The 22,792-nt window shown below is 29.8% G+C and overlaps 1 protein-coding gene across 2 annotated transcripts; it reads left to right on the forward strand.

Annotated features, from left to right (window-relative positions):
- Positions 1 to 17,371: 17,371 nt before the first annotated feature.
- On the forward strand, positions 17,372 to 20,849 carry LOC120181483 (AT-hook motif nuclear-localized protein 9-like). Of its 2 annotated transcripts, none has more exons than XM_039186592.1 (6): positions 17,372 to 17,696; positions 18,463 to 18,915; positions 19,233 to 19,300; positions 19,630 to 19,761; positions 19,965 to 20,126; positions 20,321 to 20,849. In XM_039186592.1, the coding sequence occupies exons 2-6, from the start codon at positions 18,486 to 18,488 to the stop codon at positions 20,552 to 20,554; spliced, it is 1,026 nt and encodes a 341-aa protein (XP_039042523.1). In that variant the 5' UTR covers positions 17,372 to 17,696; positions 18,463 to 18,485; the 3' UTR covers positions 20,555 to 20,849. The 2 variants fall into 2 exon arrangements, with proteins under 2 accessions (XP_039042523.1, XP_039042524.1); XM_039186593.1 differs by having other exon boundaries at positions 17,376 to 17,696; positions 18,478 to 18,915.
- The last annotated feature ends 1,943 nt before the right edge of the window (positions 20,850 to 22,792 follow it).

Raw genomic sequence — 22,792 nt, forward strand, 5'->3', positions numbered from 1 at the left:
TATCATCCCGAACTCAAAACTTTGAATTGTGAAACATTTTGATGTTCATGGATTGTTTTATTTTGGATGTTTGAATTTGATGGATAATTGGATATTTGAACTTCCATGCTTATATATTTGGTTTGATTTTCACTTTCATTTTGAGCTTGATGTTTATTTTTGCATCATTTACATATTATTTGCATTATGACCAATTTTTTTGTCATTTCACATTGTTTATGAATATTGAATTATGGAACTAATGGCTAATCTTTCTCTTGATTATGATCTTAGCAGCTTACGTTATATTTAGTTATCAATTTGCTAATTGTTTTTCAAAAACTTGTTTAAAATCTTTTAAAGGTCTTTTTGATTTAACAAAAAGGGGGAGAAATATTAAAGTGTTTTTAAAAGGGGAGAAGTGTTAGAGTAAGGGGGAGTAATTTCAAAACTTGATTTCAAAATCTTAAAATTACTAAAATGTTTTGTTATATCAAAAAGGGGGAGATTGTTGAAAACATTTTGATATTTCGATATAACAAATTAAGATAAATGAATTTTAAGATTTTCCAAAAGATTTTCTAAGTATATTAGATATAAATATTCGAATATCAAAATATTACTCCAAATCTTTCAAATGTCATTTTTAATCCTTACTCAAGTGTAAAATTAAGTTTTAAACTTAAAATAATTTCAAAACAATTTTACAAAATATTTCGAACCATTTCAAAGCCAAAAATTCCATATTGCTCAGAGATAACTGATTCCCCCCAAGGTCCCCCCTGAATGGTTTGGCTCCGAGAAAAACAAAATGCTCGGAGGGAACTGATTCCCCCCAAGGGGGTACCGATTCCCCCTGTTTAACGGTCGAAATATTTGAATTTTACACTTAGGGAACCAATTCCTTATGAGGGGAACCGATTCCCCCCACGCTCCAAGCTATTGTATTAATGGCTTTCACTCTTAAACGGCTCCATTGACTCCACTAATCATCCCCAACGTTCAGAATCAATTGAGGGAGTATTTAAACAAGTTCTGAAGCCTTTTATCAACAAGAAATCATAGAGAAACAAGAGAGAAAGCATCAAACACCAAGTTTGTGCAAATCAAGCCAATTTTTCTTTCAATATTCATTTTGTTTTCAAGAACACCATTTGTGCTCATTTGTAATTATTTTTTGAGTGTTCTTTTCTTGTTCTAGAATTGTGCAAACATCTTACCTTGTGAGGTTTTCCTTGTAAGTTTACAAATTTGTGTGTTTCTCTTTGAAAAAAAGTGTGCTCAAGAATTTGGGGTATAATTCTTGAGGGAGTTGTAAGGTTACTCTTTGTCCTCAAAAGAAAGAACAAATTAGTGATTTTGTTGGAAAATCCTTAGTGTGGATAGCTAAAGTAGTAGACGTAGACTTTGGTTGAGAAAGTCGAACCACTCTAAATCGCTGTACAATTATTTTCAATTTTCTGCAAAAGCTTCCACCAAATTTTTAATTGCCAATTCACCCCCCTCTTGGCCGATTCCGTCAATCGATTAACTCAACATAAATTAATTAATTGAAATTAAAAAAACTATTTACCTTTAACCCTAAGTAATTTTCCCTCTTTTCCCCATCACTCTCTTTTCATTCTCCTCCACCTTTTTTTGAAATTTAATTGAAGAACCCTAAGTTCATAAATATACTTTGTTTTTTGTAATTACTGACTACACATTTTGCATTCAAATTTCACACAAAAGAAATTCAAATTACATATGCAGAAGAACGTTTTAACCCAAATTTTGTTTTGGTCGAGGAATCAATCAACCATGGTTTCTGATAAGGAAAAGATATCGTCTTTATCTTCGAGAAAATTTATGTATCCTCTGTCGAGAGAAGAAACACCTCCCATAGGAGAGCAGAAGTCGTTATCATTGCATCCAAAGACATTGACCAATGTTTTTATAGCCATAGTCAGTGTCGGCGTTTTAGAAATGTCTTACGCTTTCAAGAAAACTGGATGGATCATGAGCTTGCTCATTCTTTTCTTCATTGTTGGTTCTACCACCTACTGTATGATGCTTCTAGTTCAAACCCGACGTAAGCTCGACTCAGTTGACAATGGCATCGCTGAAGTTAATTCTTTTGGTGATATGGGTTTTGCTGTTTATGGCACATCTGGAAGGTTTCTTTGTTGTTTTTTAATTACGTTTTGAATTCTTTCCTAGATTTAGATTGTCTTTCTTTTATTTCTTACATAATCTTCTGGAATTTTAGTTGATCTTAAAGGCGTTCATAATTAGTTTTACATTAGATTGCCATATCTATCATTTAAAGTTCTTAAAAAATGAAATGAATGCACCAATAATTTTCCTTTTTACCAGAAAAAGGTGGAGAATAATGGGAAGAGATTGATGGGGAATAGAAGGAAGGGGAATAGAGGGAAAATTATATAAGGTTAAAGGTAATTTTTTTCTTTTTTTGTTTAATTTTCAATTCCAATTAATTAATTTGTTATTATTTTAATTAGAAAATCTGTTTTTTGACTATTATACCCATGTCATGTGGCATTTAACGGCCCGTCACGGCCAGGCACCAAAGTGAGTTACGAAATAAAATGTTCGTCCGAAATTGGACCGAAAAAATATTAGGCACCAAACTGGAAAAAGAAACATACGTTGGGCACCTTTTTGACTATTAAGCCATTTTTTAATGTACAATATCTATTTTTTTAATAACTCAATTAAATATTCATTCTGTCCCATAAAAGATGTCTATTGTTAACTTTTTTTGGTCAATTTTTTTTAACTTTGACTAATTATTATTTAAAATTTGTTATTGATAAAAATATCTAAAAATATATTTTAAAAACCTTAAATCAAGTAGTTTTCAAATATATATTTTATAAAATCCAATTATTTAAAATAATCACAATCAAAGTTTAAAAAATTGACTTTTGAAAAGTCAATAAGGGACATCTTTTATGGGACAGAGGGAATATTGTTTTAAGTAATTACATTTTTTTATAATAATAACATTTTCCCTATAACACCCTAAACCTGAAGTGCCACACTGGGTTGTCGAGACAACACCTGATTTTTAAAATATGTTCATTTTATTTTCAAAACATACTGAATGGTATCATAATAGGCATAAATAACAGTTATAAAAATACTTTTATAAATCAAAACTTCGTGACACATTGTTTTAAACCAAAATAATAGAAACATAGAGTTCGATAAATCAAATACATGAGTAAGGTTCTAAGAATACATATGCCCACTAAAGCTACAGTACAATACTCTGAGGAAGATGCTTGAAGAATTGTTGCAACGGTGCTCCTCGAACTGCTCAAGCTAATAACCTACGAACGAAAAACATTTGAACACTGAGCTTACAAAGCTCAGCAATATAATCGTTAAACGATAACAGATTTATGAGTCTCGTAAACATAAGCATACTAAAGACATGAGACTAAGCATAAGTACAAGCATGATCTTATTCAATTGCTACATACTTAAGGTTTTACTATTCTATTGCTGAATTAGGAGTCTCGTATTTCCCTTATCCTCAACTAAGGGCTTTGCCATGAGTAACCCTCTGAATGTAACATTACTAGTAGCTGGTCTCACATAACCATCAAATACTAGTTAGCTAAGGGAACCCAATGTCACATAGCATCGGTAAAATTCCCACTAATATATTGAATAATCTCCTGGTCTCACATAACCATCAGGTAGATCATGGAGGGGGAACCAAATGTCACATAACATCGGTACAATTCCCGCTCAACTGAAGCATTGGCTCGATCTCAAACAGCCATCAAGACAAAATTTAAGGATATTTGTTGTACTGGACTGGTACAACTACACTTGCATATCTAAGGGCCCTAAGGCCACACAACACTAACAACGTTCCACTACGACAATTGAGGTAGCCTAACTACACACTTATGTAGCTCAACAATTAAAGTGAGCTTAACCCCTCACTAGATGTTATCTCTTTCATTCTCTCATATATAATATTATGTGAAGGTTTAGTTTGTTATTTTTGATAATTTATTAAGCTATTATATGTTGGTCATTAACACTTAAGGGTATTTTAGTCATTTATGTCTTTAATGAGGTCTATATGTTTTTTATGATTTTACGACGATTATTGTGTTTGTTATTCCCAGGTTTTTGTAATATCTCAAAATTTTGGTTATTGGCCAAAATGTAAATTTTAAAAGTATAGTGGCCAAAATATAAAATCAGGAAAAGTTTAGGGAACTAAGTAGTAATTTTCCCAAAAAGAATTTTTATTCCATAAATGGATAGTTTACTCTTGAGAGTAGGGTTTTATTGAAATCAAATTCTTGATCCAGAATTGGTGTTAGAAATTAGAAAGTGTTAAAGTTCGATAAAAATTCGGCAAATCAGATCAAATAGAAAATTTGAGAAAATTTGAAGCATGATAAATTAAGCTTAGAAATATTATTTCCAAATTTTGAAATGATGGAAAATAATATGAAATATTATTTTTGAGAAATAATTTCCATGTTCAATTTGGAACGTTGGATGAAAAATGGCAATATTGAAATTTTGAAAAAGTTGTATGGGAAAAGTTGTAAAGGGGAAATTAATTTGTTTATATTTGAATTTATAAATATGATAAGGGTTATTTGCTTGGTATGGATGTAATCAAGTTTCATTAATGGTAAAGTTGTCATTTCTCATTAAATGAATTTTATATTCATTTAAGCTTAAATACATGATAAATTAACATGAAATTGACTAAAATTTCAAGAAAACTTGATCATCTTTCTCCTCCATTTCGTGGCCTTCATACCCTAGGTAAGAGAACTTTTATTTTTCATTTTTAGCCAATTTATTAGGTTTTTGGATTAAGACATGAAATAGAAAATTGTTTTATTCGGTGGGCTCTATCATTTGATACCATTATTGCATGCTAATCTTGCTTGAGTTCAAAGATCCCAAATTCTAGGGTTTATGTTCATATTAGGGTTTATGGAATTGATGATGGATTTTAATGATTTTGATGTTTTTGAGGTTGTAAAATCATTTCCAAGCTTGTTTGATAATTAAATCATGATCAAATATCTTAGAAATGCATTTGGTAGTTTTGGCCTAACCCTACAAATTAGGGAAATTTTTTATTTAATGAAATTTGATTAGGGATTTGATTGTGGAGATTTTATAAGGTTGAATAGAGGTTGATTTCATGCTCGAATCGAATCAAAACCAAGTGAATTCATGGAACCCTAGACTTGTACTATTCGACCTTGGCTTTTGAGGATGAGAAAAATTATGGAAATTATGTAGGGCTTGGAAATGATGTAGGAAGAATTCTACAAGCCTTAAAAAAATTGGGACCATTTTGAAATTTTATGAAAGTTGGGGGACCTATTGGAAATTATTGAAAATTATGGGATCTATGTGTAATGGTTCAATAATTGATGTACTATGATGGAAATTAATGTTAGAGTGTTGAAATTGATGTTAGAATGTGAAATTGGATCATTTTGGAAACTTGGTAAGTTTGGTAAGTAGTTTGGGAAGTTTGGAAAGTATGGAAAGTTTGGAGGGTTTAAAGGTAATTATGCAATTGTAAATGTACTAGATTGGTTATGTTGATTCGATGCTATAATTTTCAGTATTGAATTTGAATTGAGCAAAGAGTAAAAGACCATTTCGAATGAAACAGAAAAGTTGAGATGAATTCTAAAAGAATCCATAATTTGTGGTTAAAAATGCAAAGTTGAAAATGTTATGTGAAGTTTGATGAATAAAGATAAAAAGGGACTTGAATGGTCAATTTTCAGTGTTATGGTCAACAATTATGTTGTGACATGGAATTAGTATTGAATGAGCATCGAAAGAATTTTTGGGAAATTATTTTCTATTGTGTGCCTATGTTAGTAAGATTCTAACATGTGGTTTGAATTTGTGTATGTTTGTAATGATGCTCATTTAGATTGTGTGCTTGAAATAAAGATCAAGCGATATTAAAGCTAAGGAAAAGCTTAAGGATGGAATGTGAATTTCTAAGGAATGTTTACAAGCTAAGGACACCAGGTAAGTGCAAATTTAATTTGTACTTATGTTATCGAACAAATATTGACTTGCGATGAGTCAGTAACAGAGTTACTATGGTAAGATATGACTCTTAATTGTTATGTGTTTTATGGTTCATGCATATTTGTTCATTTGGTGAGCTAATAGAATTAGTGAATAAGTTGAAAATGCAAATTGGTAAAATCTGTCATGATATGTGATTAGAATAGTAAATTTAGAAAATTATTGAAATTACACATAAATAATTAGAGGATGAATCTTACACCGTTGGATACATATATCAGTATAGTTCTGTTAAAAACAAACGAATACTAATTCTGAGGAGTATAAAAAAATATGAATTTTTAATCGATGATAGGTCAGAAAATAAGGTGCAGATTATGCTCAAAACAACTTCTAGAAGTCAACTTTGAAAAATCATTATAAATTGTAAAAATCGAACTAGAAGAAATGCCTTATATGATTAGATTTATATTCAAATCTAGTTTTCAGTGGCATAAACAAAGTAATTTTTAAATGTATATATTAATACATAATAATATTTCTTTAAAAGTAGTGCAAATTGCTAGAGTAGTAATTTACGATAAAATTTGTAACCGAAGTAATTGAAAGCGAAGGGATAAACCTAAAGCTTAGTGAGGCTTATATTTTGGACCTATAAATAAAGTGTCAAAATGAGTGCATTATTTAAGTTATAAATAAAATGTCAACCTCAAATGATTTAAAAGAAAAGTTTAAATTAAATTATGGGATATTTCCATACTGATTAATGAAATGATTTATAACATATTTGGATATGAAATATCCAATATGTTTTTATATGATATTTTATAAAAATATATTTTAATGAAATTTCTAAAATGATTTTTACGCAAGAACGACTCAAAGTATGTTATGTGATATATATATTTTTAATTATTGATGGTTTCGGGTATGAACTGTGTAATGCACTGATTTTGATAAATGATATTGAAAAATGCTACCAATTGAAAATGTTGAATTATAAATGATAATAAATTAAAGTAAAGCCCATTGTATGTGGCATTGAGAGTCGTAGGTACAATTGGCATGCCATGAGGTGGAATGATTCTGATTCTGATATGGTACATTATGTATCGCAACGTTGGTGCAAATGATATGATTGCACTTAGAGTGCATAGTTTGAGTTTGATGAAAGCACTAAAGTGTTTATTGCGCACACTCGTATGACTCACGTACCTTGCATTCTTTGTAAATATACATTGGGCTATGAATATGAAAGTAAAGCTATGAATCTGAAATAAATTGTGAATTTGGAAACTTCTGAAATATATCTGAATGAAAAGAATATGACGTGATTATTATGTTTGATATTGATTATCATGGTTTTGACAAAATCATGAGATGATGATTTTCAGGTTTTTGATGAGGAATAGCGGCTTGAATAAGTCGGTTTGAATATTTAATGATTTTATTTAAATTCAAGTTTAAAATTTTAAATTATTATAATATTATTAAGTTGTTTTATATATGATATCACTTTAGTTTATTTATAATGCCTCATTAAGTGTATACTTAGCGTGTGATGATTTTTACGCGTAGGTAAAGAAGAGAAAATGAAGTAATGAGTTGAGCTTGGCATCAATCAACCAATAATAAATATAGTTATAAGTAATGTCATTCTATTATTTTAATTTCCTATATGGCATGTATGCGAATAAGATATGCATGCGATATATAATTATGAATCTAAGATATGTGAGTAAAAAATTATATTTTTATCATAATAAGAAACATTTTAAATTAGATGACTGTCGCAGTTTATTTTATGATAGGAAACAGTATAAAACTATCTAGTTGATGCCTAAAACTATTATTGATTTGGGTGCTTTAAATATTATATTATGATTTTACGTGACTAATTTATTATATTGAAAGGATTAAATTGGATAAGTTTTAAATAAGCAAATTTGTACAGATTTTTCAACTATAAAATGTCTGTAAATGTTATGTGACATATTTGACTCGTATTCGGGTATGTATACAGGTTAAGGGAATTACAATTGTAATACTAGCTAGTATGATACCTGACTTGGGTTCATTACTGGGTAGCGACACTCTAGTCGCTCTTATCACACTTCTTTTCAATACCCCTTTAATTGGAGGGATGACTTATACATTCTCGATTCATTGACGTTCCCGGAGTGCACGATTTCACTATTAAGTAATCTGACTTATCATACCAGTTGTCAGCACATTCTATACAACGATCCTCATTCTTAATTATTCGATACCTACTCGACTAAAAATACTTGAATATATTACGCTTAGTATGGTTACTTCGGTTGTAACCCACTCCTACGAGTATTTTTATGCCATATTGGTCATTTATGTCCCTCACGGATTAAGTTCTACCATTACAAATAATTATTCACTCTTACGACCCTTAACGAGGTTAAAAATCTAACCATCTAAAGTGGATAGTATCGATACTCACTTACAATATCAGTTCTTTAGGTTCAAGTATTGATACCCCTATGAGTATCGGTACCAAAAGTAGTTTTTGTTTGCTAAAAATGGATCAGTATCGATACTCCCTACAAAATTACCCAAATTCACCCTAAATCATCTAGTATTGATATTGTTCACCCAATATCGATACTCGAACCCATAAACCCTTTTTTAAGCTTGGGAAACACCCAAAAATCATCCTCAAGGTCTTGGTTTATTTTTTAATCATGTGCTAAAACTTTAGGAAGCTACTTTGCATCATAAAGTCCCATAAAAACACATGTTTTACATAAAAAAAACGTCATCTAATCATGAAATCAAGCATGAGCCCTAAAATGCTCAAATACTCAAATATTAACAAATCATCATGCTTATGAAAACCTTAACACCACAAAATATTCGAAATACACTACCTTGATGTTAGAAACCCGAAATGAAGCTCCTTTTTCAACAAACTTTACTTCCTCTCACTCTTCTTGAACTAAGATGATTTCCACCCTTTTCTAGCCAAAAAGGAGAGAAATGGTTTTCTTAACATAAATGGTTGGAGGAAGACTAAGGACGGATTAGAAATTGCTGGAGACAATAAAGGAACTCTTACCATCCACCTTGGATCTATGAATGTTTAGAGTAAAATATAAGATAAAAAAAAAAGAAGAAGGAAATATGAAGGTGGAAATGGTTTCCCTTTTAAAATCCACGCCCCACTTCATCTAAAATCCTTTGAAATCAGCCTTAATTTTTAACAATGGTCTAATTTCACTTGTGGTCCTTAACATCTTGCCTTATATTCAAAACTCCCCTTTTTATGGTCAATCGGGCTCAATTCTCATCCAATTAAGCCCGAATTTGGCCCAACGACTTCAATTATGAAATCTTCGAGGTTCACTAACCTCTTGGATAAATCCGAAACTATTAACTCATAATTTGGGGTGTTACGTTCATCTCGTAAATTTATAAAGTGATTAGTATTCCAAATATTAAAAATACAAAATAATTTTAACTACTTAAATTTATTAATATTTTACTAAATTAAGTTTATAATTTTGAGTAAAGCATGAAAAATAAAAATTGAAAATGATCCATATGAAAAAAAATTATTATTTTAGGAGTATTTGTGTTAAAAGTGGTAGGAATTGATTATTATATAAGAATTTAACTAACCTAAGTTGGAATAAAAAATTTGTACGTTACTAAACCAATTGAAAATTAAATGAAGTATGAAGAGAATCTGGCAAGCTGACATGTGCACCTCCCATCGACCAAATTAAATCTCTCCTTTGTGGCAATTATTGTAAAGGTCAGTTGTCGTGAAATTCAAATTTTATTACCGACGGTGAAAGTTAAACAAATAAAGAAAATTGTAAATTTGCAAATCTCTGTATATAAATATTTGAACTCGATAAGATGTAACACGTGGATAGTGATGGACTATGAGGAGACTATTCTCATTAAAATTTATTTTTTAATTTTTATATAATTTAATTATTTCTTTATTAATAATATAAATTTATTTTTCTGATATAAAAGTTATGTATCTACATCCATGTTTAGTCTTAAACATGTATAACTAATATGTCACATAATTTATCAACGGAGGTTGGTTTAAGTAATAAATAATTTAATATTATTTGAGTAAGTCAAAAGTTTAAATCTGTATCTAATTGTACGACTTAAATCGATCATAATTAGACAAAACAATAACTTGAGAAACCAAAAAGCAACAAAGAAAAACGTGACACATTATTTTATACGAGACTATTGTAAATCTCTATGTATAAATATCTGAACTCAATAATATGTTTTGTCAACATCACCTATGCATAGACAAAAATTAAGATATTTATTGTCATTGTTGCTTTTCAAATGTGTTTCTTTAAATATATTTTAAAATTTATTCTCCCTGTTTTGGATCAATCATATGCATCCCAAGTCCTTCGAACCTTTAATTTTAAAATATTTTAAAAGATATAATATATTTTATATTTATAATAAAATAAAAATTTTATTAGAAATTTCATTTATAGTTCTCAGAAGCATACCGTTAATGGTACCATAATTTCTTTTGGTTTTAAGGAAAATATAATTGATTAGTTTATACATTGGACAAAATTTTTATTCTACAACTATTTGAAAATGACATTCTACTAGAAAAAGATGATATAATCTAACATGTAAAACTAAAAAAATTATCCAGTAAATTTCTAATAGAAAAATATGAAATATATTTCTTTCGCGTTTGACACAGACTTTCTTTAAAATTTTCAAAATTCATCTTCTACCATAAAAATTTATGTCTATCTTTAATAAAAGTTTATACTTATAAGATTATCGGTGGACTTAATATGGAAAATTTTGCACTAAGAGATTTACCTATATCAAAAAGGCTATAAATTTAGTTTGCTTTAAATTTAATATTAAATTATTGCTTGAGTTATTCAAATTTTTAGAAAAATATTTTGTTATAAATTTTATCATGTTATAAATATAGAATATACTGTAACTTTTAAATTTAAAATAAAAAGTTGAATTTTGGGTCATTATATATGACACCATTTGATTTGAGGGTTAAATTTATTTTAATTTATTAAAATTAGGACAAAATATATAAGTAACAGTGACCAAATGTGTAATTATATCAAATATTTAATTGTCATATCAACTTCTTCGTTAAATATTAACGGTAAGTGGCTTAATTGAATGTATTTAAATAGTTAAGTGACTTGATTGACAAAATTTTAAAAATATCGGTCAAAATAAAAAGGGACAATAGTTAAGTGGTTACTAGTATAATTTATCATATATTTTAATTAATTTATGATTATACGTTGAGTAATTTAAAATTTAATTTTTTATAAATTAAATTAATGATATTCATCGTCAATAATAATCATCGTTACCCATCGAGTGTTGTAGAATATTTGTTTAAAAAAATTATATAAAAAGCAGCAGATAAACCCTGTATTAATATTTTAATTTTATACCTGCAAGGAGTTGCATTAATGATTAAACACGTCTTACCACATATTTTATGATATCAACTACTTAACTTTTATGTCCCGACACCTACAAGGTCAACGTTGACCCGTGAGAGTGAAGTATTAATAAATAAGCTAAAAGCTGGCTTTATTTGTTTGTATTTTTTTATTACTGTATTGTATAAAATATTTACCTTGATATAAATTAATAATACTGAGATCTTTAGGCATATGCGTAAAACATTCTTAACTTTTTGTGCCTAATGAAACGGCGTTATTATATAAAGGCTTAAATATATAAAATGTGTCTATTTTTTTAATTTAGTGTTTAATTTTGTTTAGTTTGGTGTCTAATGTTTCATTTCGTTATTCAAAATAGGTCATACCGTGACGGACCGTTAATTTTTTCATTAAGTGACACGTGTCAATATTTAAAATTAAAAAATAAAATTATATATTTTAAAAGAAAAAGAAAACACAAATTTTGAAATAACTCAAAAACTTTGAAAACCTTCATTTCAACCTATTAACCTTTAACCCCGTCATCGAACCACCCTTCTCCGACCGATGGTGGTATATATTGCCGCTCCCATCGAACTCAACAGTAACCGACGACCTTAACCCGACCCTCAGATCACTCAAAATCGGTTACCGTCGAGCTTAATCGCAAGAAAAGCATTCAGTCGCCCACCTCCAACCTCGACCGCCGCTCATCGGGAGTCATCACTGCCTAGCCTAGCCTAGTGGAAGCGTCATCTCGGACCGATCATAGCCCAGTCATCCACTTGCCTTCAGTCGCAGCCGTTCGTAGTGGAGTGACGTTTGAAAGTCTGACGAAAAGCCCCCATCATCATTCGATTTTTGTGATTTTCGGACGAAATCGCCGCCTTTCTGCCTCACCACCACCGAAGCTGAGCTCGTCGGTCCTGTTCGACTAACACCCAACCGATTTGGTAAGCCACCGTCGCCGAGCGGACGAGCTTGGAAGAGGGGTGACCGAACAAGTTAGGGTTGAAATGAAGATTTTCAATGTTTTGGGATTATTTCAAATTTGTTGTGTTTTCTTTTTAAAAAATATATAATTTTATTTTTTAAATTTTAAATATTTTTTTTTAAATTATCAGATTGTGACACGTGTCACTTAACGGATAAAACAAACGGTCCGTCATGAAGTGACCCATTTTGAGTAACGAAATGAAACGTTAGGAACCAAACTGGAACGAAAAAAACGTTAGATACTAAACTGAAAAAACAAGCATACGTTGGACACCTTTTGTATATTTAACCCTTATATTAAAAAACTTCTAAAAATTCATTTATTGAACAATACCTTTCAAACAATATATTTTTGAAAAATACCCACAAATTGTCCACGTAAGATGACATCGTGTTTTGTAAAAAGCGATATCATATCTTACGTTTTACGAAAAACGAGTTCTATGTATTTATTTTTTGTTTTATAAAAAAATTAATTTATCTGAAAAGTTGATAGGTATTGCGTCTAATAAAACGTGAGATCCATTAAACGTGTTTTGTAAAACGCGAAATTATCTTACGTGTGCTGTTCGAAGTAATTTTCTAACAAATCTTGTTTAATATATATTGGTTCAATAAATAATTTTTTAGGTGTTCTTTTATATAATAACACCCAACGAAACTGTCTATTTTTGTTATCTGAAATATCGTGCTTCGATCAATTGTTAAAGAATTTAATATTTTTAAATTTATATTTGAATTTTGTGAATATTGGATTCATTTTATTTTATTTAGGAGTTTATTTTAATTTAAATATTGAAATAGTTGGGGGTTTACTGAAGATTTAAGAGTATTGTACTTAAAACAGTTATGGATATAGTATATCTAAATATAACAAGATGTGTCCAATATTTATGTTTGCAGATTTGACATATCCAATAATTTAAGTTAAATTTATTAAAATAATATTATACGGTGAAAGACTAAGGGGTTGTTTGTTTGTCTTTTAATGGAACCATTCAGCGCTAAATGCTGAACCGTTTAACATTCTGCGTGTTTGTTTCGCACTTCTAAATGATTCAGTGCTGACTGATTCAGCAAAACAGTATTGAATGATTCAGCACAGAAGTACATTCTAAATCATTCAGAGCCAGTTATCAAACAGAATGTCACATTCAGAGCCAAACCATTTAGAGCCTCTGAATCATTCATTATTTGAATCATTCAACGCTTAATAATTCTAAAATAAACAAACAACATCTAAATGTCACTTCAATACATTTTTAAAAATTGATTTTAAAAGTGTTATAAAATAAAATTTTAAAAATATTATAGAAAAATATAGTTCAAAATTTAATTATTTAAGTTTACAGTTAAAAAATAAATTTCAAAAGATAAAAGATCCATTATAAATATTATTTTATTAAGTAAAAATATATCATTTAAATTATATTTACATTTATATATAAATCATATCATTTTAAAGTATAATAGATTCAAAAGATATTATTATATATGAATTATATCGATTTAAACTATAATAAAATATAAAAATAGAATTATAATAAAAATATATTTTACATAACTCACTATTAATATTTTAATATGTAAATTTTAATTTTTTTAAAATAATTAAAATAAAAAATTAACAGTAATAAAATATATTTTTAAGGATGTTAGTATTAAATTATTAAAATAAAATATAAATATATAATTACATAGAGCTCATGCATTAATAAGGGTAAAATTATAATTTGTTTCCACACGCAAAGTTAAAAATAAAAAAGTTAAAACCGTAGCTTTTACAATTGATTTGAAATCATCGTTTCTACCACAATTTTCTTTCTTTTTTTCTTTTTATTTTTTACCCGTTTAGTATTGATTTTACGGTCTACATAAAACATTTTCCTGGTCAATAGAATTTTCTTTTTTGTTTTATGGAAAATGACTTACAGTATAATTTTTCGTAAGTCATTTTCTGAACTTTTCACTTCAAATAATAAATACTCAAAATAATTTTATTTTATGAAATTAATATTAATTTAATATTTTAATATCATTTTAATCAAAATATTAATTATTAAAATATATTTATTAATATTTCTAATAATATAATATTATATTTTTAATATTATAATAAAATAATCAATTCTATTATAATAATAAAAGATATTATATTTTTATTTTAATAATATATAATAAATTATTAATAGAATTTATATTATTTATTAATTTCATAGAAATAATATTATTAAATTATTAATAATGAATAATATTATTTATATATTTAATATTAATGTAATAATATTTTAATAAAGATATTTAAAATATACTAATTAATATTTTTTTAAATATAATATAACACTATTACTTAAATAAATAATTAATATAATTTATAATATTTTTATTTCAATAAAATATACCAATATTAATATTTTTATTAATAAAATTATAAAAATAATATTTAATAATAAATAAATTATTTTAATATTTTAAAAATAATTATATTAAGTTTTATGATAAATAATATTATTTATTGTATTTAATATTTTTAATAAATAATTTTAAAAAACTCATCGACTAGTGTAAAAAAATGTTTAACATCGTAAAACGTTTTTCAAAAAATACAATTCAATTTTCAGAATTCAATTTTCAAAAAATTAATTACAAGTTGGGAGGGAAATTTCTTTGAACGGAGAATCGGTACCATCTTTATAGAATTATCATATACTGTTTTTGGAAAGGAATCTAACAATGACAATGGTCGCATTTAATTCTATGAATCACTCAAAAGATCCACTTTGCCATTATTTTCTTAACCCATTGCAAATATTTTAAAATTTCGAGTTTGGTAATTCTTAAATTATATATATTTCAACACTTCATTAATGTTGAACTTAATTCTATTCCTTAATTTGATTAATATATATATATCTAGATTAATACACACCTATTTATATAGATTAGTATGATATTTTAGATTAGTTTTTAATATTTTTTTAATTAATTTTCAACTTTCCTAGAAAACCATCATTCTTAATTCTCTAATATATTTTTACAATCATCCTGGACCCCCAAAATCACTATTTCCTAAAATCTCTTTAAAATCACGAAATATGCACCCAAAAAAATCTATAATTTTGTTGGGTTTAAACACTTTCTCATATTTAAAAATTTCGAGGTGTTTGTTCGAATTCAAATGACAAAAGATGTATATTTTAAGAAAACGAACAACGTACATCGAAACTACATGCGCCAAATAATCATTAAATGAGATCAAAGCTTTAGAACTCAAACATTTATGTGTATTTTCACAAATTTTAAGTAAGTTTTATGAAGAACAATTATAATAAAAGTAAAATGAGTGAAATGTAAACGTTTCAGTATCGATATTGTCGTGAATGACGACCAATGATGGTCATCGATTGATTGCCAATGACAGTTGAAAGAGTTGACTATCTTATGTAACAAAAACAAAAGAAACGACCATATCATCGTTGTTGTTAACAATCTAACGGGTCGTTGACAAAGAAAAATCAGCATAAAGAAATTAATGTTAAAATTAAAGTATTTTAAAATTTAACGATTAAATTGATATGAAAACTAAATTCATTGACTAATAGAATAGTTTACCCATAAAATTATATATAAATTTCGAGGAAAGGGGGGCGATGAGAAAGTTGGGGGAGGGGGGTGATGTTATCAATGCTCGGACGAAGATATTTTGAGACTGATGGTCTGCCTACACATAGAGCATTATTAGTGGTAAACAGAGAAAGGTCACATGCAATGCAAACCAAACAAAGCCTCTGCCCCCTATTCTTCTCCCCCCTTCACCTCCTTCTTGCGTCCACACCACGCGCTATTTTTTCAGATAATAACTACTTCTTTGAAAGGCTTTAATTAGTATTATTTTATTTATAATGCAATAATAATTTTTACTGTAAACTACTTTTTTCTTATTGTAGAATGTTAAAAAGGCTGGAAGTTTTAATTTTTAATTTTAAAATGTAAATAAAACATAATAGAAAAATAGAAAGCACACATGTAAAGAGGGCGCGTGGGAGGAGCGACCAGACAAGGTTATTTCTTGGGGACAGAATTTAATGTTAAAAAATTCAACTTCAAACAAGGAGGGCAAAATTGCTTGGACGAGGCATTTAAAAAAATTATATTTTTATTTGGAGTGCTTCATATTTTACTTTTCTAAATAGGGTAAATGTTAGGGTGATGCTCGAAGTCCCTCCGAATATTTGACGTCTTTTGAAAGATCGTCGGAGCATTTAATATCTTCAAACATTTTATCACCAGAGCACCATGACTAGCCTCCCTCTCTACTGTAGCTATATCCAACTAAAATACCATTGTTGGCTGACGTTGAATGTTGTTGGAGATGAAGAGTCGAAAACGTCGAGTCCTCCGACTGTCTATCAGAAGATGTCATATGCTTCGATTGTCTTCCAAAAAATGTCGAAAAATGTCATAGTAAATTATATACATTCAACCTCATTTCCAAGTTTTAATCACCTCTAAACTATAATCTAATGAAAATATTAACTCGATGAGAGCAAAACGAGCACATATAATTTTAGTCTAACCAAGATAATATGAAATAAACTAACGCAAAAAATTAATGGTAGGAATGAGTTTAGAATTATATTATAAAAATTTGAATATATTAATAGTTTATATAGAATTCTGGTTACTTTAATTATAAAAAAATAAATTTAACCTTTTCTACTTCTTTTAAATTATAGATATTTATATTATGTTTTAAGCCAGCCATTGTCACTCTCATTGAAAGCAAAGCATCATCAGTCCTACTCACACAGAGTTGAGACGAAGAAGGTGAGAGAAAGAGAGATAAACACAATAATACCTTTATAGATATCAATATAGAGGGAGAGAGAAAAGATAAACAGCTTTCGCTACAGGAGAGAAGAGATAGAGAGAGAAAGCACTGCCCTAGAAAATATGAATCCCGATAAGGACTGGTGTTTGCTAAGGAGCTTCTTGTAGCAACTAATATACACACGCTTTCTTTCTATTCCTTCATTCCATCACAAAAAAAACTAAAAAAATGGCTTCTTTTCTCTATTATTTCTCGCTTTCCCTTTAATTCCTTTTAGTCTATTGGTTTTCCTAAGAAAAAAAAACCCATCTTCTTCAAAGCTTCTTATTCTCAAAAGGTTGGACCTTTTAACAGTTTAATCCCTGTTCTCTAATGTAAGTTTCTTTCACTTTCTGGGTTTTTTCCCCATGTACAGGAGCAAATATTTTAGCTATGTCTGCTTAGTTTTTGAAGGAAGTTGTAGTTCTTTTAACTTGATTTAACTTTCTCTTGTATGGATGGCATTGGCTTTAGCTTTTGTCTGTTCCTTTCTTTCTTTTTCTTAATCTTGTGAGTAAATCGTTCCTTGGGGTAGTGATTCTGATCATGCTTGGTGTTAAAGATATATAATGAGTTGGTGAGGTTGAGACCTGGTTTTCAGTTCCCATCCTGCTTTATTTCTTTAATATGAAGCTTCCCCCCCCCCTCCCCCCACAACTGTTTGGTAAGCTGTAAATTAGCTTTCATTTTTGTCTTTTCCTTTCAAGTTATGAGCTTGATATTTCATCTCTTTTTTTCTTCTCTCTCTCCATTGTTTTCTCCTGTTGGTTGCTTGTAGATTATTGGTTCTTCATTTTCCTCTCATGATTATGGGGCTTTTCCTGTTTTCTCTTCTCTGTAAAGCTAAATGTATCTCTTTACTATTTGTTGCGGCTCAATTTCATGAGCTATGCATGTGTGAAATTCGATTTTTGTGAATATGAACCGTGGGGAAACGAGTTCTTCATTGACATATATATTGTTCTCTGTCTTTTCATGTTGTATCCAAGATCCATATGCCTTTTAACTTTTTAGTGGTCACAATTGGAGTTTCGTAGGCGCTTTTCTGCTATTATAGCCTTTGCAATTTGCATGGAGTGTTGATCTGAAGGCAAATTCAAGTGTATGTTATTCCAGGTAAATGCATGGATCGAAGGGATGCTATGGCGTTATCGGGCTCTTCTTCTTACTATATTCAACAACGAGGAATAACTGGAACCGGAACACAGACCGGGGTACATGGATCATCGGGCATTCATCCGATATCGAGTCCTAATGTTCAATACCAATCGAGTATTAATGCCACTACCATGGGAGCAACCTTATCTGTAGAGCCTTTGTCGGGAATGTCTCCTCGTAGTGTCAATGTGGGCATGTCTCCTACGGTGCCAGTGCAGTCTAGCGAGACAGTGAAACGTAAAAGAGGAAGACCTCGGAAGTATGGACCCGATGGAACTGTTTCGTTAGCACTGACTCCTGCATCAGCTACTCATCCTGGAACGATAACTCCGATCCAAAAACGGGGAAGAGGGCGGCCACCGGGTACCGGAAGGAAGCAACAATTGTCTTCCCTCGGTAAGTTATTTTGCCATCTGTTTGTAGTGTTCAACATTGCACGCTCAGCCTTATATTTAGATAGGAATATGCCGAGAGCTGATGAGAGTTTCGGATTTTAAATAACTACGAGTGACACTGACATATATTTTCAAATGTGGAAGTCTTCATAACTAACAATTCATCAATTTCTGCAAGCTAAAGATCCATTCTCCTTGGTGAATGAACATTTCATATCTTGTCACGGCTTTCAGTTTCTCTTGTTCTTAGTGCTTGATTCTAACATTTTTTGTTCTTGCTATGTGAATGATGTCGCTATCGTCTAATTGTTTTGCTAGGTGAATTGCTGTCTGGTTCAGCTGGGATGGGTTTTACTCCACATGTCATCACCATTGCGATAGGAGAAGTATGTGATTTTCTTTTATTAATTACGCCTCAGACTCTACCCTCTAAACTAAATATACAAGAAACTAGGATTCTCTAGTCCTAGCATTCCTTGCTATTATTCTTAATGGCTTTCTATGTAATAAAGCGTTGCTTTCGATTAGGTTGTGCATGAGTGTATTAAGTTTTGTTTCGGTTTTTTGTTGTTTCTTTAACGAATAGTAGCGTCTTGAATCGATACTTTTTGAGGTATGAATTGTTTGAATGTGCTACTACACATGTCAGTAGGTTATCTTATAATGGAAGAGAAAGTTCATTGTTCTTGTGAATTACGTTTAACTTTCCCTGCAGGATATTGCGACAAAATTGATGTCATTTTCACAGCAAGGGCCAAGAGAAGTATGCATTTTGTCAGCCAATGGTGCCGTCTCAACTGTTACTCTTCGCCAACCTTCATCGTCGGGTGGCACCGTTACATATGAGGTTTGGCACTCGACAACCAGACTCTTGCTTTGTTTTATGACAGATTTGTGTCCAATATTGTCGAACTGATCTGTTGTTTTCGTTAATGCTGTTTAAAAAACTTCTCATTTCGGATACCTTAACCTTTATTCCTCTGAAATTCTTGTCCTGATGCATATCTTTATTGAAGAACGTATCCCCCCCGTCCATTTTGATTTCTTTAGGGACGATTCGAGATATTATCTTTGTCGGGGTCTTACCTGTTGACAAACAATAGTGGCTATCGCAACCGAACTGGTGGTCTAAGTGTTTCTCTTGCCAGTCCTGATGGCCGTGTCATTGGTGGAGGTGTCGGAGGGATGCTTATTGCGGCAAGCCCAGTTCAGGTAACTATTTGATCTGTGACTAGTATCTATGGTCTGAAACAGTAGGAAGCCATGGTAACTCCATTTCGAAGTTTAAATCATATAAACTTATTATATGTTTCAGCTATGAATAATACTGGGGAATTCAATTAATTATATAGTATTGAACTTGAATCATCTTTTTATGTATCTTAAGCAAATGATGAATGAAACAGGTGATTGTGGGGAGCTTTATCTGGGGTGGCTCAAAGACAAAGAGCAAGAAAGGGGGAGGTCAAGAAGGTCTAAAGGACTCAGATGATCAGATCGTCGACAATGTAGTATCTCCGCCCGGCATTTCACCGAATCAAAATCTGACTCTGACTTCGGCTGCAGGGGTGTGGCCGGGGCCACGATCAATGGATATGCGTAACAATAGCCATGTCGACATCGATCTAATGCGTGGATGACGAGGACGACGACTCTTTTCCGTAATAGTTTCGCTATCAATGTAGATAGTTTGCCGTTGATTGCGGGATATGTTCGGGGCAGCCTGGTCTTCGGCTTCGATGATTCCCACTTGCATGGCAATGACAGAATGGAATTTGGTCTGATATTTGTAGGTGTGATGACAGTTAGTTTGGAAATTGTAGAATTCGTGATTTCAACTGATCCTTAGGCTTTTGCATTTCATTTTTCTACTGTTTGAACCAAATAAGATATGCTTCTCTAATCTCCATAGACAGCAGCTCTTTGTTTTCTTCGACATTCTTGGGATTTCAACTTATCTTGGGGTTTTCCTCCAGTAATTTCGTTATATCACTTTAAAACTCGGCCTGGATGATTAATGACTGTCGGAATCAAGTTGTCGCTATTCATAGACGGCTAGTCGTATCGTATCATTTAGTTTAGACGGTAGGTTAATTGTTATAATGGTTGCGAGATTTCTCTAACCATAACCTAATCGTTGATGAACTATTACTGTTAATGATTAATTGTTGTTAACGGTTTGATGACAAGTTAAAATATAGTTAACTTGTTATAATTCTTTTTTTAAAAATAACACAATAGGAACGTTTTAAAGTTTCATATTTCATATTATAAAAAAGTGTAGCACTTAGACATACTTATAATTGTGTAAGTATGTATATCTCCCAATATCTTGATATCTAACAATAAATATATAATTATATTGATGTAATTATATTTTTGTATTTTCAAAGAAATAACAAATTAAAAATAATAAAAAAAATATATATATATTAAGTTATTTGTGTACAAAATTTCATTAAAAATGTATAGATTATAAATAAAAAAATTATATTAAGTTTTTTTGTGTGTAAAAATAGAATAAAATACAAATATAATTATAAATTTAATTTATTAAAGGTTATATGTTGGTTAACCTTTTATCAAAATTTATAATAATAACCTTAATTATTAACCATCATTTTTAGCGGTTTGGTTAATCGAAATCGTTTAATATTAACGATTTGGTTAATTAACCTGTTAAATATAACGGATATACCAATTAACTTACGGGGTTTTTTGAACACCTCTAATGTCAGTTAACATCTTAGTGATCAAACTTAATAAAACAATAAGTGATCAAAAAATAAGTTTTTTTTAATTCAATGATAAAAGTATAAATATTAACTAAAAGTTATCAATCCGATAATTTACCCGAATTTTTATAAAAAAAATATTTTAACCATATTTTTTTTTGGAACTAAAATATTTAAAAAAGAATATAGACCAGAACAACCATCCCTCAATTATTGAAGTAATTTGATTTATGCGGATAACTATTCTTTTTTTAAAAAAATTAATCACTGATATCCGATTTATTGACTAACTAATCTAGATCGGGTACTGCAGAGGCGAGGGTGACCCAACCAACCCAGTTTGCTCCATTCGCAAACGTCACTATTCGAATCCCTGACCTCGCTTAACGGACCCAGTGTCTCATCCTACTAGACCAACTGGTTGTTGGTAAGCGGATAACTATTCTATTAAACGTTAAAAATGAATTTTAACATTATATCATAAAATTTTATCAATTTTACTTTACAATAACAAAGTCAAATAAAAGCTTTAGTCTTTTTAATTCATATAAACTAAGTCAAATAAACCCTACTATCAATTTGTTTTAGTCAAATAAAGTTTTATTGAGTTTATTTATACAAATAAACTAAGTCAAATAAAACTTTGGTCATTCATATAAACTAAGTCAAATAAACCTTACTATCAATTTGTTTTAGTCAAATAGAGTTTTATCGAGTTTATATTTACAAATAAACCTTACCACCAACACAAATCAATAAATAAATACTTTCAGAAATCCATGAATTGACTAGGTAGTTAAAAATATTTATATTGTGTACGAGTCGAGTCGAACAACAATAAAAATAATGTATACTAACTTTATCTTTAATCACTCGATGAATGTATATTTAAAACTTTATATTAAGTGTTGAATTTAAATTATCAAAGAGAGCGTATCTTTAATAACCCAAAATCAACATATTTGATAATGACTTTTTTTTTATTTAAATCTCATATTGTTTAAATATAAACTTAAGCAGCCCTTCATTAACTCCAGTCTATAGTGCCTTTTTGACTTGAGATCAATATGTGGTAGCACAGGTTCAGCTTGCGACTTTTGGTTGAACTCAAATGCCGTCTAAGACCAATCAGCATAGGAATAT

This window comes from Hibiscus syriacus, unplaced genomic scaffold (genome assembly GCF_006381635.1).
Source record: "Hibiscus syriacus cultivar Baekdansim isolate YM2019G1 unplaced genomic scaffold, ASM638163v2 tig00112528_pilon, whole genome shotgun sequence".
NCBI lineage: Eukaryota > Viridiplantae > Streptophyta > Magnoliopsida > Malvales > Malvaceae > Hibiscus > Hibiscus syriacus.